A 16294-nucleotide genomic window follows, 5' to 3' on the forward strand; every position below is an offset into this window, starting at 1 on the left:
CCAGGAGTGCTTCTTGTGCTCAGAGCCAAGAGTAACCCCTGAACACTTCTGGGTATGGTCCAAACACTCCCCCAAAAAACAAAATAAAATAAAATTAGGAATCATAGATACAGTGCAATGAATAAAGTGCTTGACTTGCACTCATTTGACATCAGTTCTATCTCTTGTACTATATCATCAGGAGTGATTTTGGAGCACAGAGCTAAGAGTAATTCCTGAACATGATTTAATGTGGCTCAAGAATCAGAAGTAGGGGAAAAAAGAATACATAAAATTTGCAAAGTTTAGAAACTCTGCAAAGAACACAATCTCGTTATTTTTAGGAGCTCTTATACTATGTTGCCTATTTATGTGAACAGACCTACACACCACCCACAAGTGTAATTGTTTCTCTGTGTGTGAGAGAATGTGAGTTTGGCCATCTGCACAGCCACCATCTGCTGCCTCAGACCTGTAGTTTTTTTTTTTTTTTTTAATAATTATCTTTATTTAAACACCGTGATTACAAACATGATTATAGTTGTATGATTACAGTCATGTAAGAACACCCCCCCTTTGGGGCTGGAGGAGAGATAAGGAGGTAAGGCGTTTACCTTTCATGCAGGAGGTCATTGGTTCGAATCCCGGCATCCCATGTGGTCCCCCGTGCCTGCCAGGAGCGGTTTCTGAGCACGGAGCCAGGAAAAACCCCTGAGCACTGCCGGGTGTGACCCAAAAAAAAACCACAAAAAAAAAAAAAAAAAAAAAACAACCCCCCTTCACCGTGCAACATTCCCACCACCAATTTCCCGGACTCCCCCCCACCTGTACTCAAGACAGGCTTTCTACTTCCCTCATTCATTCACATTGTTATGATAGTTTTCAGTGTAGTCATCTCTCCAACTGCACTCATCACTCTGTGTGATGAGCTTCATGTCATGAGCTGCACCTACCAGCCCTCATCTCTCTTGTCTCTGAGATACTGTTAAAAATGTCTTTCATTTTCCTTAAAGCTTTTTTTTTTTTTTTTTTTTTTGATTTTTCGGGCCACACCGTTTGATGCTCAGGGGTTACTCCTGGCTAAGCGCTCAGAAATTGCCCCTGGCTTGGGGGACCATATGGGATGCCGGGGGATTGAACTGCAGTCTTCCTTGGCTAGCGCTTGCAAGGCAGACACCTTACCTCTAGTGCCACCTCGCCAGCCTCAGACCTGTAGTTTTGAGAACCAATATATTCGGTTTAGTTTATGACACAGATTAGATCAGGGAAAGAACTGCACCGTGTGTGTGTGTGTGTGTGTGTGTGTGTGTGTGTGTGTGTGTGTTGGCTACATACAAGGCAAATGCCCTACCTGCTGTGCTATTGCTCTTGTCCTGCACCTTTGCATTTTGTCTGCTGTTTCCCTAAGTGTAAATAGGATTCTGATTGAGAATGCATTGACCTGAGGTAGTGATTCATGGCTCATCATTAGAGAGCACATCTGTTTTCATAATCATTTTACTCCAGAGCTTTTAGCTACAGTATATTCTAATACATTTCTTTTTTCAATGGAAATTTGAACCATGTTATTTAATAATGGTTTTTTAAACTTTATTCAAAAGTTTTGTTGGACCAGAGATTTTGCTCAGTGGTAGAACTCTTGCCTTTGCATGTGTGAGGCCTTGGTTTGACTCCTGGCACCAAAAGAAAATCATTTAAGAAATATTGGTATTTGGTGGTGGGAATGTTGCACTAGTGATGGGTGGCGTTCTTTACATGACTGAAACCCAAACACAATCATGTATGTAATCAAGGTGTTTAAATAAAAAAAAAAAAGAAATATTGGTATATAAAACTATGATTTTCAAGTATGCAAATGTTATACTTCAACAACAATGCATATATATATGTGTGTGTGTGTGTGTGTGTGTGTGTGTGTGTGTGTGTGTGTGTGTCACTTTCTGATCACTGCTAAAAGACAAGTTTTCACCCTTCCTTTTTTCCCTTTTTTTTAGATTTTTGGACCACACCCTGCAGTGCTCAGGGGTTATTTATGGCTCTGAGTTTAGAAATAATTCCTGGAGAGCTCAGGAAACTATATGGGATGCCAGGAATCTAACCTGGGTCAGCAGCATGCAAGGCAAATGCCCTACCACTGTGCTATCATTCAACCCTCCCACCCTTCCTTTCTTTGTAAATAAAAGAGGGAAAACAAACAAACTACAAAAACAAAACAAAACAAAAAAAAAAACGAAAAAGAGCTGTAGAGATAGCACAGCAGTAAGGTGTTTGCCTTGCATGCAGAAGGACGGTGGTTCAAATTCCAGCATCCCATATGGTTCCCCGAGCCTGCTGTGGGTGATTTTTGAGCATAGAGCCAGGAGTAACCCCTGAGAGCTGTTGGGTGTGACCCAAAACAAAAAACAAACAAACAAAAACAAATAAAAGAGGAACTTACATGTTCCTATGAATGAACTCATTTATTCTGCTTGTGTGTGTGTGTGTATGAGAGAGAAAGGAAGGGAGCAAAGAGAAAAGAGGGAGGGAGGGAGGGAGGGAGGGAGAGAAAGAGAGAGAGGAGAGAGAAAAAGAATTTATTTACATTGCTGAGGACTTCTTGCCTGGTATGATTTTATTGCTAAAATTTCACTGGTAAAGCAAATCTCCTGTTTCATGTTCCCCTTAGAAAATAAGCCTCACAAGTATACACATTCCTTGGTGGCCTCACAGATTATTATCATATTCCTTCCTGGCTGTGTTGCATGCATTTTCTTTCATTTTGAAGGAAAGTGTTCTTTGCTTTTCAGTCATGGTTTTTAAGAGCATTTAAAATATTGCTTCTTTTCGTTCTCCGAAAGCTGCTCTGGAGCAGAAGGTGGCACTGCACCTCCCTGCACCGATAGGGAGGGCTCTGCACTCTATTATCGCTCTTCTGAATGGTTGCCATAGAGAGGGAACCAACAAGTTCCGGTGATGTGAGCTGCAAACAAATGAGCTACATAACCTCGAAAGAATACAAACATTTAGACTCAAGAGGAAGACTTAAATCCAGATGAAAATTTATTTTATGGGGTCCACTGTTGCAACTGCTAACATCAGTGACTAGTATTGAAAAAAGAAAGATTCCATTTTCTTTGAAGTTCTTTCTGTTTGTTTAACTTTGGCAGCAGGGTTAAAATAAGTGAATCTCATGAATGTGTGGTCCACTACCTTCGTCTCCCAATTCCAAAATGAAGACACAGCCAAAATTAAAAAAAAAAGCTGGGGAAAAAGTATATTAAAATGATAGGGTTAATATACAATGAGCAGAGCACACAACAGAAAAATGGGTGAGCACATTTAAGCTTGTTTATCACACAAGATAAAAAGATGAAAGTACTTTTTGGAAAGAAATTCACTTAAATATTCTGTTTTAGGGGCAGAGCGATAGAGTAGAATAGGTAGAACCCTTGCCCTGCACATAGCCTACCTTGGCTTGATCCCTGGTGTTGTTTTAATATAAATTAATGAGTCCTAGTGTTGGTGGGGGATGGTGAGGCCTTTCTTGGTTCAGCCTGGCTCCCGTAGCCCCTACAGCCTGACGGGTCTGAAGATTTGCAGGGTGATGGCAGAGAAATTCACAAAGTAGTCAGATAAAGTTCCAGGAATCCCCCAGCCTTATTTCAAGATCCTATCCTAATCGCCATGTACATTTCCTCACAGGCTTCTTTGCTAGCCTTCTCTGGCTCTCTCTGCCTCTGCCTTTCTTTCAGCTGCTTCTCTAGGCTTCCTTGCTGACTAACCCCCCCTTTTGTATTTTTTTATTAAATAATTTATTTAAACACTGTGATTACATGCATAATTGTAGTTAGGTTTCAATCATAACAAGAACACCTCCCTTCACTGTGGGTAGATTCCCATCACCAATGCCCCCATCTCTTCCCTCCCCCTCACCCCTCCGCCCCCTGCCTGTCTTTGAGACAGGCTTTCTACATCCCTCACTCACTGACATTGTTATGATAGTTCTCAGAGTAGTTATTTCTCTAACTGCACTCACCACTCTGTGGTGAGCTTCATATCTTGGTGATGCTACGGTTGCTGCTTCTTTGCAGGTCAATTGCTGATGTTGAATCCTTTGCTGACTCTAACTCTTCTTATCTCCTCTCTCCCCCCCAGTAAGCCTTTTCTACCTGCCCATTCCAGGTGTGGGCAGTTCTGATCAGTCAGGTGGGTTAAATAAGAAGTTGGGGGAGGGGATACCCACATCCTGGCATCCCATCTGGTCCCCCAAGGAGTTAAAGCCGGAAGTATTTTTTTTTCTTTTTTCTTTTTGGTTTTTGGGCCACACCCAGCGGTGCCCAGGGGTTACTCCTGGTTGTCTGCTCAGAAATAGCTCCTGGCAGGCACGGGGGACCATATGGGACACCGGGATTCGAACCAACCACCTTTGGTCCTGGATCGGCTGCTTGCAAGGCAAACGCCGCTGTGCTATCTCTCCGGGCCCCAGAAGTATTTCTTGAGCTCAGAGTTAGGTGAAAGCCCTGAGCACTGCTGAATGTGGCCCCCAAACCAAAATAAAACAAAACAAAACCAAAAATAAAACCAAGTTGTTATTTTGGAGTTTTACTATTACAGACAATTCTATTTTCCAAGAGTTATCGGAGTTTTTAAACTTTGTACAATAATCTTGCATAATACAAGCAAAAATATATTGTAAGGGTTTCAAACACATAGATGGTTAATATGTAGTGACTGGTAATCAATATCATATAACATACAGCTAAGAAAAGTAAAAGAAATTATTAACTTCATTATCCTTAAAAATACAATTTATATTGCAGTTTACTAAGAGATTTTTTTAATTGGAAAAATGGAATCAAGGCATATTACTATTTTGGGGTTTGGGGCCACATCCGGCATTATTCATGGGTTATTCCTGACTCTGTGCTCAGAAATTGCTCCTGGCAGGCTTGATGGACCATATGGGATGCTGGGGATCAAACCTGGGTCAGTCCAGGGTTGGCTGCATGCAAGGCAAACACCCTAATAGCTCTGCTATCGCTCCATCTCCAATATTATTTTTTTGGGGGGGTACACCCGGTGATGCTCAGAAATTGCTCCTGGCTTGTGAGACCATATGGGTTGCCGGGGGATTGAATTGCTGTTTGTCCTAGGTTAGCACATGCAAGGCAAATACCCTATGGTTTGTGCCACTGCTCTGGCCCCCTCATTTTGGAAAATAGAACTTTATACATCATTTTCTTTTTTGTTCTTTTTTTTTTTATCTTTTTTTAAACACCGTGATTACAAACATGATTATAGTTGTATGATTACAGTCATGTAAAGAACACCCCCCTTCACCAGTGCAACATTCCCACCACCAATTTCCCAGATCTCCCTCCTCCCCACCCCCCTTATACATCATTTTCAATAAATTCCCTCAAAGATATGAGGGAATTTATTTCAAAACTCTCAAAGGGGATTAAAGAGGAATATAAAAATTTACTTTAGGAACAGCGATTGTACAGTGGTTAGGGCATTTAATTTTACTACCGCTTTTAGTGGACACTTAATTTATAGCTAATTTTTATTATCTGATATATCAGTGTTCTGATGAATGCTATAGTATTGCTCTCTTTCTATTGTGTAGTATCTATATCTATACTTATAGATAACTAAATCTTTCCCACTTATTAGATGAGCTAGCTGCCATATATTTGTATTTTTGTATGTATCTATAAGTAAAAATGATTATGAGTAGTGTTATATTAGGCAATTCTAAGCATGTGTCTTCATGGTGGAAGACATTGCTCTATGTGAAGAAAATAGATCTGCAATCACAATTACCCCTTGTCCTATGTCTTTTGTCTGACTCCATTTTTGCTCAAATTCCCTTTGGCTTTGTCTACATTATGTATTGTGTTCATTCATTTATTCATTCCAGCCCACCTCCCATTTGGAATTTGGCAGGTTGATGTACAGTTTCTATGTCAGGCTATTCAAGTAAAAATTCACTTTGTACAGATGTACACATACACATTTTACTAAGCCAGTACAAGTTTCAGGAATTTTATTTCAAAGCCTTTCCACAGCAAGGTAAGACAAGCTCCATACTTTGGCCTCAAAAGATAAGAGCAAATTTATTTCAAAGCCTTGGTTCAAGCCCTGACACCCCATATGGTCCTCTGACCAAAGAGCGTTGGGGTGGGGATATGGAATGAAATATTCTGAAAATATTACCAAAATAAGAGAGAAATAAAAGGCTTAAGAATATATACCAAGATACAAACCCTTAACACTTGTTCCTGAGATTCTTAGATGTAAAAATCAACAGATGAACAGAGATACAAAACACTATCAATCACACAGGAAATGTGACCCACGTGGTGTCAGAGTGAGTAGATAAAAATAAAAAAGGTGGGCCTGGAGAGATAGCACAGTGGCTTTTGCCTTGCAAGCAGCCAATCCAGGACCAAAGGTGGTTGGTTCGAATGCCGGTGTCCCAGATGGTCTCCCGTGCCTGCCAGGAGCTATTTCTGAGCAGACAGCCAGGAGTAACCCCTGAGCACCACCGGGTGTGACCCAAAAACAAAACAAAACAAACAAACAAAAAACCCAAAAAAGGTTGGTACAACTGAGCTCAGTACTCAGTTACCCACTCTGTTCTAGCTTTTTTTGTCCTATCTTTTTTTTTAAACACATTTCTCCTTAATAAGTTTATTGATTATTATTATTAGCCACACCTGAAGGTGCTCCAGGGTTACTTCTGACTCTGCACTCAGGAATTGCTTCTAGTGGTTGTCAGGGGACTATTTGGGATGCTGGGGATCGAAACCCAGGGTGGCCACATGCAAGATAAGAGCCTTATTCATTGCACTATCTTTAGGGCCTCTTGCCTTTTTTCTGCTTTAATCTGAATCATTCTTTGAATAAGGGATTGTGATCTATTTTGCTTTTTATTATTTTTGGCAGTGGTTGGTCATACCCAGCAAATACTCAGAGGTCATTCCTGGCTCTCTGCACATAGGAATCACTCCTGGTGGTGCTTGAGAGGCCATATAGTGTGCTGGGGATTGAACCTGGGTCTACTGCATGCAAGGCAAGTGCCTTACCCACTCTCTTATCTCTCCATCTCCTATCTGCTTCTGTTACCAGAACCCCTCAATCCTATTAAGCTTTAGAAAGGTGCACTCAGAATATTTGTAGGATGAGTGAGTAAAGGAATGCAGACACTAATAAAGAAAACAATTGGGCTAATTAGGGGTCTAAGTTTAGCATTCTTTTCTTTTTTTTTTTTTTTGGTTTTTGGGTCACACCCAGCAGTGCTCAGGGGTTACTCCTGGCTTCATGCTCAGAAATTGCTCCTGAACAGTTGGGCACGGGGGACCATATGGGACGCCGGGATTTGAACCGATGACCTTCTGCATGAAAGGCAAACGCCTTACCTTCATGCTATCTCTCCGGCCCCAAGTTTAGCATTCTTGTTTATGCTGTCTTTTAATCACTTGTGACCTTGAGGTTTTCTTTTTCCTTTTTTTTTTTTTTTGGCAAAGTGAAGCTCAGGGGTCATTCTTGGCAGTGCCCCAGAGGACCATATGGGGTGTCAGGGCTTGAACCCAGGTTGGCTATGTACAAGGTAAGTGCTCTACCCTACCCACTGTACTATTGCTCTTGCTTTGTGTCTTTGAGTTTCGATAGTTGAGTGCAAAACCAGGTATAACTCCTGAGCATCACTGGGTGTGGTCCTAAACAACCTTCACAGCAAAAATAAAAGGCTAAAGTAAGTAATCCTCCCTAAACAAAGGATGTTGTTAAGATTTAATTCTGAGGGGAGAAAAGAGAAAAAAATGATTTGATGGAACCAGAGAGATAGCATGGAGGTAGGGCATTTGCCTTTCGTGCAGAAGGATGATGGTTCGTATCTCAGCATCCCATATGGTCCCCTGAGCCTGTCAGGAGTGATTTCTGAGTGCAGAGCCAGGAGTGATCCAAAAACTCAAAACAAAACAAAACAAAACAATTTGATTTTGAATTTTCTTGCAAGAACAAAAGGGAAGCTTATGCTATATTATGTAATTCTCAAACAAAGTACCAAATTCTAAAATGAAGATATTTCTTGAGTGAATTCTGGAATCATAATATAGACATGGTCTTTTGCTCCCTGCAGGATCACACAGTATACTCCATACCAGCCAGAGGTGTCTCAGGGCCGGCTGGAGAGTTTACTCAACTACCAGACCATGGTGTGCGACATCACCAGTATGGACATGGCCAATGCTTCTCTTCTGGATGAAGCCACAGCAGCTGCAGAGGCCATGCAGTTGTGTCACAGGTGAGTGGCTTTGCCCAGGACTCCCTCAGGCACAAGAAAAGTGCTTTCCTGCTATGCAGAGAGCAGCATTCCCCCGCCCCCCATTATTTTTACATTTTGAAACTCATTGTCTTTATTCTTTATTAATTTTATCTTATTGAAACCTTGTGATTTACAAAGTTCTTCATAGTTTGTTTCATTTATACAATAACTCAGGGCTAATCCCACCACCAGTGTTAATCTCGCTCTACCATGTTCCCATAGTGTATCCCAGACCACCACTACCATCCCCAGCGTACCAGTATAACAGGCCCATTTTAAGTTTAGATTGTTAAAGTTTGGGTCTCTCTATTCCATTTTGTTGCGATTGGCTTGGGTATTTAGTTATTTTTTTTTTTTTTTTTTTATTTATTTTTTTTTTTTTTTTATTCTTTTTTTTGTCCTCGAAAAGAGGACGTATCAGATATTAAACTGATGAGAACAGATACTACAGTTGATCTTAGCCAAAAGGCAGAGAAGCAATCGTCTTTTTTTTTAATACTATCAATGAAACTGAGACCAGTTGACCACTGCCCCCATCCTTTTATATTTGTTCACTTAATTTCTTTCCTTCTTCTCCCTATATTTTTGAGTTTACTGAGAACCCTCTATACTGTTTTTCATAGGAGTTGGACCATTATATCCATGTCATTGCGAAGTAATACAGGTTTCATTTTGTTCTGTTTGGTTTTGTGAGCCTGGTAATGATCACAGCCATTCCTGGTGCTTCTGGGGCTCAGAACCAACCTCCTAAAGCAAAGCATATGCTCCATCTCTTTGAACTGTTTCTGTGGCTCCAAAATTAAGAGTGTAAAAAGTCATACACTACCAAACCAGATGTGGTTCTGGGGATTTACATCATAGTTGACTTCATGAAAAGCAAGTACCTTAACTTCTGGCCACGTTTTGTTTTTTTCCTTTTGTTGTTACTAGTTTGGATTACACCTGGTGATGCTCCAGGTTACACCTGACTTTGTACTCAGGAATTACTCCTGGCAGTGCTTGGAGAACCATATTGGATTCTGGGGATTGAATCTAGGTAAAAATGCAAGGCAAATGCCCTAGTAGGCTTCTGTACTATGACTCTGACCTCTATTTTTCTATTTCTTAATATATCATAAACATTTTTTTCATTTTCGGGTCAGCTTTCTATAAATTATGACTTTTTTTTTTATTTTTATTTTGGGCCACACTTAGTGGCGCTCAGGGGGTAACTCCTGGCTATCTGCTAAGAAATAGCTCCTGGCAGGCACGGGGAACCATACGGGACACAGGTATTTGAATCAACCACCTTAGGTCCTGGATCGTCTGCTTGCAAGGCAAACGCTGCTGTGCTACCTCTCCGGCCCCTGGATTATGACTTTTATTGGATATTTGTAATACTTATTTGTATGGAGGTACCATAATTTTTTTTTTTTTTCTCATTGAGCTTTTTTTCTTTATTTAAACACCTTGATTACATACATGATTGTGTTTGGGTTTCAGTCATAAAAGGAACACCACCCATCACCAGTGCAACATTCCCATCACCCAAGTCCCAAATCTCCCTCCTCCCCACCCAACCCCCGCCTGTACCCTAAACAGGCTCTACATTTCCCTCATACATTCTCAATATTAGGACAGTTCAAAATGTAGTTATTTCTCTAACTAAACTCATCACTCTTTGTGGTGAGCTTCCTGAGGTGAGCTGGAACTTCCAGCTCTTTTCTCTTTTGTGTCTGAAAATTATTATTACAAGGGTGTCTTTCATTTTTCTTAAAACCCATAGATGAGTGAGACCATTCTGCGTTTTTCTCTCTCTCTCTGACTTATTTCACTCAGCATAATAGATTCCATGTACATCCATGTATAGGAAAATTTCATGACTTCATCTCTCCTGACAGCTGCATAATATTCCATTGTGTATATGTACCACAGTTTCTTTAGCCATTCGTCTGTTGAAGGGCATCTTGGTTGTTTCCAGAGTCTTGCTATGGTAAATAGAGCTGCAATGAATATAGGTGTAAGGAAGGGGTTTTTGTATTGTATTTTTGTGTTCCTAGGGTATATTCCTAGGAGTGGTATAGCTGGATCGTATGGGAGCTCGATTTCCAGTTTTTGGAGGAATCTCCATATCGCTTTCCATAAAGGTTGAACTAGACAGCATTCCCACCAGCAGTGGATAAGAGTTCCTTTCTCTCCACATCCCCGCCAACACTGTTTATTCTCATTCTTTGTGATGTGTGCCATTCTCTGGGGTGTGAGGTGGTATCTCATCGTTGTTTTGATTTGCATCTCCCTGATGATTAGTGATGTGGAACATTTTTTCATGTGTTTTGGCCATGCGTATTTCTTCTTTGTCAAAGTGTCTGTTCATTTCTTCTCCCCATTTTTTGATGGGGTTAGATGTTTTTTTCTTGTAAAGTTCTGTCAGTGCCTTGTATATTTTGGAGATTAGCCCCTTATCTGATGGGTATTGGGTGAATAGTTTCTCCCACTCAGTGGGTGGCTCTTGTATCCTGGGCACTATTTCCTTTGAGGTGCAGAAGCTTCTCAGCTTAATATATTCCCATCTGTTAATCTCTGCTTTCACTTGCTTGGAGAGTGCAGTTTCCTCCTTGAAGATGCCTGTAATGTCCTGTAGTGTTTTGCCTATGTGCTGTTCTATATATCTTATGGTTTTGGGGCTGATATCGAGGTCTTTAATCCATTTGGATTTTACCTTTGTACATGATGTTAGCTGGGGGTCTAAGTTTAATTTTTTGCAAGTGGCTATCCAATTGTGCCAACACCACTTGTTGAAGAGGCTTTCCCTGCTCCATTTAGGATTTCCTGCTCCTTTATCAAAAATTAGATGGTTGTATCTCTGGGGAACATTTTCTGAGTATTCAAGCCTATTCCACTGATCTGAGGACCTATCCTTATTCCAATACCATGCTGTTTTGATAACTGTTGCTTTGTAGTACAGTTTAAAGTTGGGAAAAGTAATTCCTCCCATATTCTTTTTCCCAATGATTGCTTTAGCTATTCGAGGGTGTTTATTGTTCCAAATGAATTTCAAAAGTGTCTGATCCACTTCTTTGAAGAATGTCATGGGTATCTTTAGAGGGATGGCATTAAATCTGTATAATGCCTTGGGGAGTATTGCCATTTTGATGATGTTAATCCTGCCAATCCATGAGCAGGGTATGTGTTTCCATTTCCGTGTGTCCTCTCTTATTTCTTGGAGCAGAGTTTTATAGTTTTCTTTGTATAGGTCCTTCACATATTTAGTCAAGTTGATTCCAAGATATTTGAGTTTGTGTGGTACTATTGTGAATGGGGTTGTTTTCTTAATGTCCATTTCATCCTTATTACTATTGGTATATAGAAAGGCCATTGATTTTTGTGTGTTAATTTTGTAGCCTGCCACCTTGCTATATGAGTCTATTGTTTCTAGAAGCTTTTTGATAGAGTCTTTAGGGTTTTCTAAGTAGAGTATCATGTCATCTGCAAACAGTGAGAGCTTGACTTCTTCCTTTCCTATCTGGATTTCCTTGATATACTTTTCTTGCCTAATCGCTATAGCAAGTACTTCCAGTGCTATGTTGAATAGGAGTGGTGAGAGAGGACAGCCTTGTCTTGTGCCAGAATTTAGAGGGAAGGCTTTCAGTTTTTCTCCATTGAGGATAATATTTGCCACTGGCTTGTGGTAGATGGCCTTCACTATATTGAGAAAGGTTCCCTCCATTCCCATCTTGCTGAGAGTTTTGATCAAGAATGGGTGTTGGACCTTATCAAATGCTTTCTCTGCATCTATTGATATGATCATGTGGTTTTTATTTTTCTTGTTATTGATGTTGTGTATTATGTTGATAGATTTACGGATGTTAAACCAGCCTTGCATTCCTGGGATGAAACCTACTTGATCGTAGTGGATGATCTTCTTAACGAGGCATTGAATCCTATTTGCCAGGATTTTGTTGAGGATCTTTGCATCTGCATTCATCAGTGATATTGGTCTGTAATTTTCTTTTTTGGTAGCGTCTCTGTCTGGTTTAGGTATCAAGGTGATGTTGGCTTCATAAAAGCTATTTGGAAGTGTTTCTGTTTGTTCAATTTCATGAAAGAGTCTTGCCAAGATTGGCAGTAGTTCCTCTTGGAAAGTTTGATAGAATTCATTAGTGAATCCATCTGGACCTGGGCTTTTGTTTTTCGGCAGACATTTGATTACTGTTTTAATTTCATCAATGGTGATGGGGGTGTTTAGATATGCTACATCCTCTTCCTTCAACCGTGGAAGATTATAAGAGTCCAAGAATTTATCCATTTCTTCCAGGTTCTCATTTTTAGTGGCGTAGAGTTTTTCAAAGTAGTTTCTGATTACCCTTTGAATCTCTGTCATATCAGTAGTGATCTCTCCTTTTTCATTCCTGATACGAGTTATCAAGTTTCTCTCTCTCTCTTTCTTTGTTAGGTTTGCCAGTGGTCTATCAATCTTGTTTATTTTTTCAAAGAACCAACTTCTGCTTTCGTTGATCTTTCGGATTGTTTTTTGAGTTTCCACTTCGTTGATTTCTGCTCTCAGCTTTGTTATTTCCTTCTGTCTTCCTATTCTTGGGTCCTTTTGTTGAGCATTTTCTAGTTCTATTAGCTGTGTCATTAAGCTACTCAGGTAAGCTCCTTCTTCCTTCCTGATGTGTGCTTGCAAAGCTATAAATTTTCCTCTCAGTACTGCTTTTGCTGTGTCCCATAAGTTCTGAGAGTTTGTGTCTTTATTGTCATTTGTTTCCAGGAACCTTTTGATTTCCTCCTTGATTTCATCTCGGACCCACTGGTTATTGAGCATGAGGCTGTTTAACTTCCAGGTGTTAAAGTGTTTCTTCTGAGTCCCTTTGGAGTTCACAAATAATTTCAGAGCCTTGTGGTCAGCGAAGGTAGTCTGCAAAATTTCTATCCTCTTGATCTTATGGAGGTATGTTTTATGTGCCAGCATGTAGTCTATCCTGGAGAATGTCCCATGTACATTGGAGAAGAATGTGTATCCAGGTTTCTGGGGATGGAGTGTCCTATATATATCCACTAGGCCTCTTTCTTCCATTTCTCTCCTCAGGTCTAGTATATTCTTGTTGGGTTTCAGTCTGGTTGACCTGTCCAGTGTTGACAAAGCCGTGTTAAGGTCCCCCACAATTATTGTGTTGTTGTTGATATTATTTTTCAGATTTGTCAACAGTTGTATTAAATATTTTGCTGGCCCCTCATTCGGTGCATATATGTTTAGGAGAGTGAATTCTTCCTGCTCTACGTACCCCTTGATTAATATAAAATGTCCGTCTTTGTCCCTTACAACCTTCCTGAGTATATTAAGTTTGCATTATCTGATATTAGTATGGCCACTCCAGCTTTTTTATGGGTGTTGTTTGCTTGGATAACTTTTCTCCAGCCTTTTATTTTGAGTCTATGTTTGTTCTGACTATTCAGGTGCGTTTCTTGTAGGCAGCAGAAGGTTGGATTGAGTTTTTTGATCCATTTAGCCACTCTGTGTCTCTTAACTGGTGCATTTAGTCCATTGACGTTGAGAGAAAGAATTGTCGTGGGATTTAACGCCATCTTTATTTCAAAATTTGGTGTGTCTTTTGGGTAGTCTTGTCTTAGATTAGGTCTTTCAGTTTTTCTCTTAAGACTGGTTTTGTGTCTGTGAAGTTTCTGAGCTGTTTTTTGTCTGTGAAACCATGTATTCTTCCATCAAACCGGAAAGTGAGTTTTGCTGGGTATAGTATTCTGGGTGAAGCATTCATTTCATTCAGTCTTGTCACAATATCCCACCACTGCTTTCTGGCATTGAGCGTTTCTGGTGACAGGTCTGCTGTAAATCTCAGGGAAGCTTGCTTGAACATGATTTCCCCTTTTGATCTTGCTGTTTTCAGAATTCTGTCTCTATCTGTGGGATTTGTCATTGTGACTAGGATGTGTCTTGGGGTGGTTTTTCTGGGGTCTCTTTTGGTTGGTACTCTTCGGGCATGCAGGATTTGATCACATATATTCTTTAGCTCTGGAAGTTTCTCTTTAATGATGTTCTTGACCATTGATTCTTCCTGGAAATTTTCTTCCTGGGTCTCTGGGACTCCAATGATTCTTAAGTTGTTTCTGTTGATCTTATCATAGACTTCTATTTTCGTCTGTTCCCATTCTTTGACTAATTTTTCCATTGTCTGCTCATTTGCTTTAAGTTTTTTGTCCAATCTCTCCTGCTGTATGGAATTGTTATGTATCTCATCTTCCACAGCACCAAGTCTATTCTCAGCTTCTGATACCCTGTCCCAGAGCTTATCCATTTTGTCATTCACTTCGTTTACTGACTTTTTCAGTCCTGTTAGTTGACATGTTATTTCAGTTTGGAGTTTTGTCATTTCTGCCTTCATATTTTCTTGGTTCTTATTAGTGTTCTGTTCAACTCGATCCATGGTTTCTTGGAGTCTGTTGAGCACCTTCCATATTGCTAGTCTAAAGTCCTTATCTGAGAGGTTGATTAGTTGTTCAGTCATTATCTGGTCCTCAGAATTGTCATCTTCATTCTCTATGTCTGATGCTGGCCTGCGTTGTTTCCCCATTGTCACACTTGTATTGTGGGTTTTTCTACGTGTTGTGGTGGTATTCATTGTCTATATGATGTAGGCAGCACACTCCTCTGGCTCCTCCCTTTCTGGATGGGCTGACTTGCCTCTAAGGGAGGGGAGTCCTCTGTGGATGAAGCCTCACACTGGGTCAAATCTTAGGCCCGAGCATGCAACAGAGAAGACAGTCCAGAGAGAAATGTTTGCTTCTGTGATATAGCGCCGTTCTTAGTGTGATTTTTCCTTCTTGTTGCAATGGAGTTCTTTCCTTAGAAAGAGTGCACGGCCGCTCCGCTTCGCTACGCGGCCGTGCACTCTGAGCCTCTTTTTGCCCCACTCGCAAGAGTTTCACGCAAGAGGACAGTAGACAGACATAGACAGGTCACACTCACAGTCTTTCACAGCTGAGCCCCACTGGGCCGGTGTACTTTCACGGATTTTCCCCGCCTGGTGTCACACACAGGGAGCCAGCTTTTGCAAAGGTTAGCCGGTTTTTATGCTCTGAAGTCCCTCCCTGAAAATGGCGTCTGGGCGAGCGAGGTTTCTGGAGGCTCTTTTTGCCCCACTCGCAAGAGTTTCACGCAAGAGGACAGTAGACAGACATAGACAGGTCACACTCACAGTCTTTCACAGCTGAGCCCCACTGGGCCGGTGTACTTTCACGGATTTTCCCCGCCTGGTGTCACACACAGGGAGAGGAGGTACCATAATTTAACTGCACATTTTTTTTGGTTACAGATTATTTGACTGCACCTCTATTGTTACAAGTTAGTGACATAGCAATATTTAAAACCATATTCCTTTTCTTTCCTTTTTCACTCCCTTCCTCCTTTGCTTCCTCTGTTCACAGTAATTTTGAGTGGTTTTTGTTAAATTTTTGCCCAAAGTTCTATTACCTGAGCATGCATTTCCAGAAGCAAAATGCTGGGGTAAGAGGAATAGTACAGCAGGTAGAGTTTTTATCTTACATGCTGCCATCCTGGGTTTAATATCAGGTATCCTATATGGTTCCCCTGAGTCCACACCACCCACCAGGAATAATTTCTGAGTACAGAATCATGTGTAATCCTTCAGCATCGCTGGGTGTGGCCCATAAACACACACACACACACACACACACACACAATGACAAAAAAAAAGTAGAATTGCTGGGCCATGGTATACACGCAGGGGTCTCAAACTTGCAGCCCGTGGGCCATTTGCGGCTCTCCGTACAACATTTTGCGCGTACTACAACATTTTGTGGCCCTGCCCTAGAGAAATCTTTTTGTTTTGTTTTGTTTTAGTTGTTTGGGTCAAACCCTCAATGTTCAAGGCTTACTACTGACTTTGCACTCAAGGATCACCCCAACTTTGCCTCCTGCGGCCCCCAGATAAATTGAGTTTGAGACCCCAGCTTGCTCTCCAGTTCTCTGGACCTGATTGTCCTTCTTTC

At 40.9% G+C, this 16294-nt stretch overlaps 1 protein-coding gene and 1 pseudogene across 1 annotated transcript in view; one reads left to right on the forward strand and one right to left on the reverse strand.

Annotated features, from left to right (window-relative positions):
• The window catches only part of GLDC (glycine decarboxylase), a 109954-nt gene that overhangs the window by 26400 nt on the left and 67260 nt on the right, over nt 1-16294 (forward strand). Inside the window, exon 4 of the mRNA XM_049776121.1 lies at nt 8105-8269. Coding sequence (XP_049632078.1) covers nt 8105-8269 — 165 coding nt within the window. The remainder of the gene's footprint in view (nt 1-8104; nt 8270-16294) is intronic.
• LOC125994835 (uncharacterized) lies at nt 8659-8771 on the reverse strand (annotated as a pseudogene).

The sequence above is a fragment of the Suncus etruscus genome, chromosome 1, assembly GCF_024139225.1.
Source record: "Suncus etruscus isolate mSunEtr1 chromosome 1, mSunEtr1.pri.cur, whole genome shotgun sequence".
NCBI classification, from domain to species: domain Eukaryota; kingdom Metazoa; phylum Chordata; class Mammalia; order Eulipotyphla; family Soricidae; genus Suncus; species Suncus etruscus.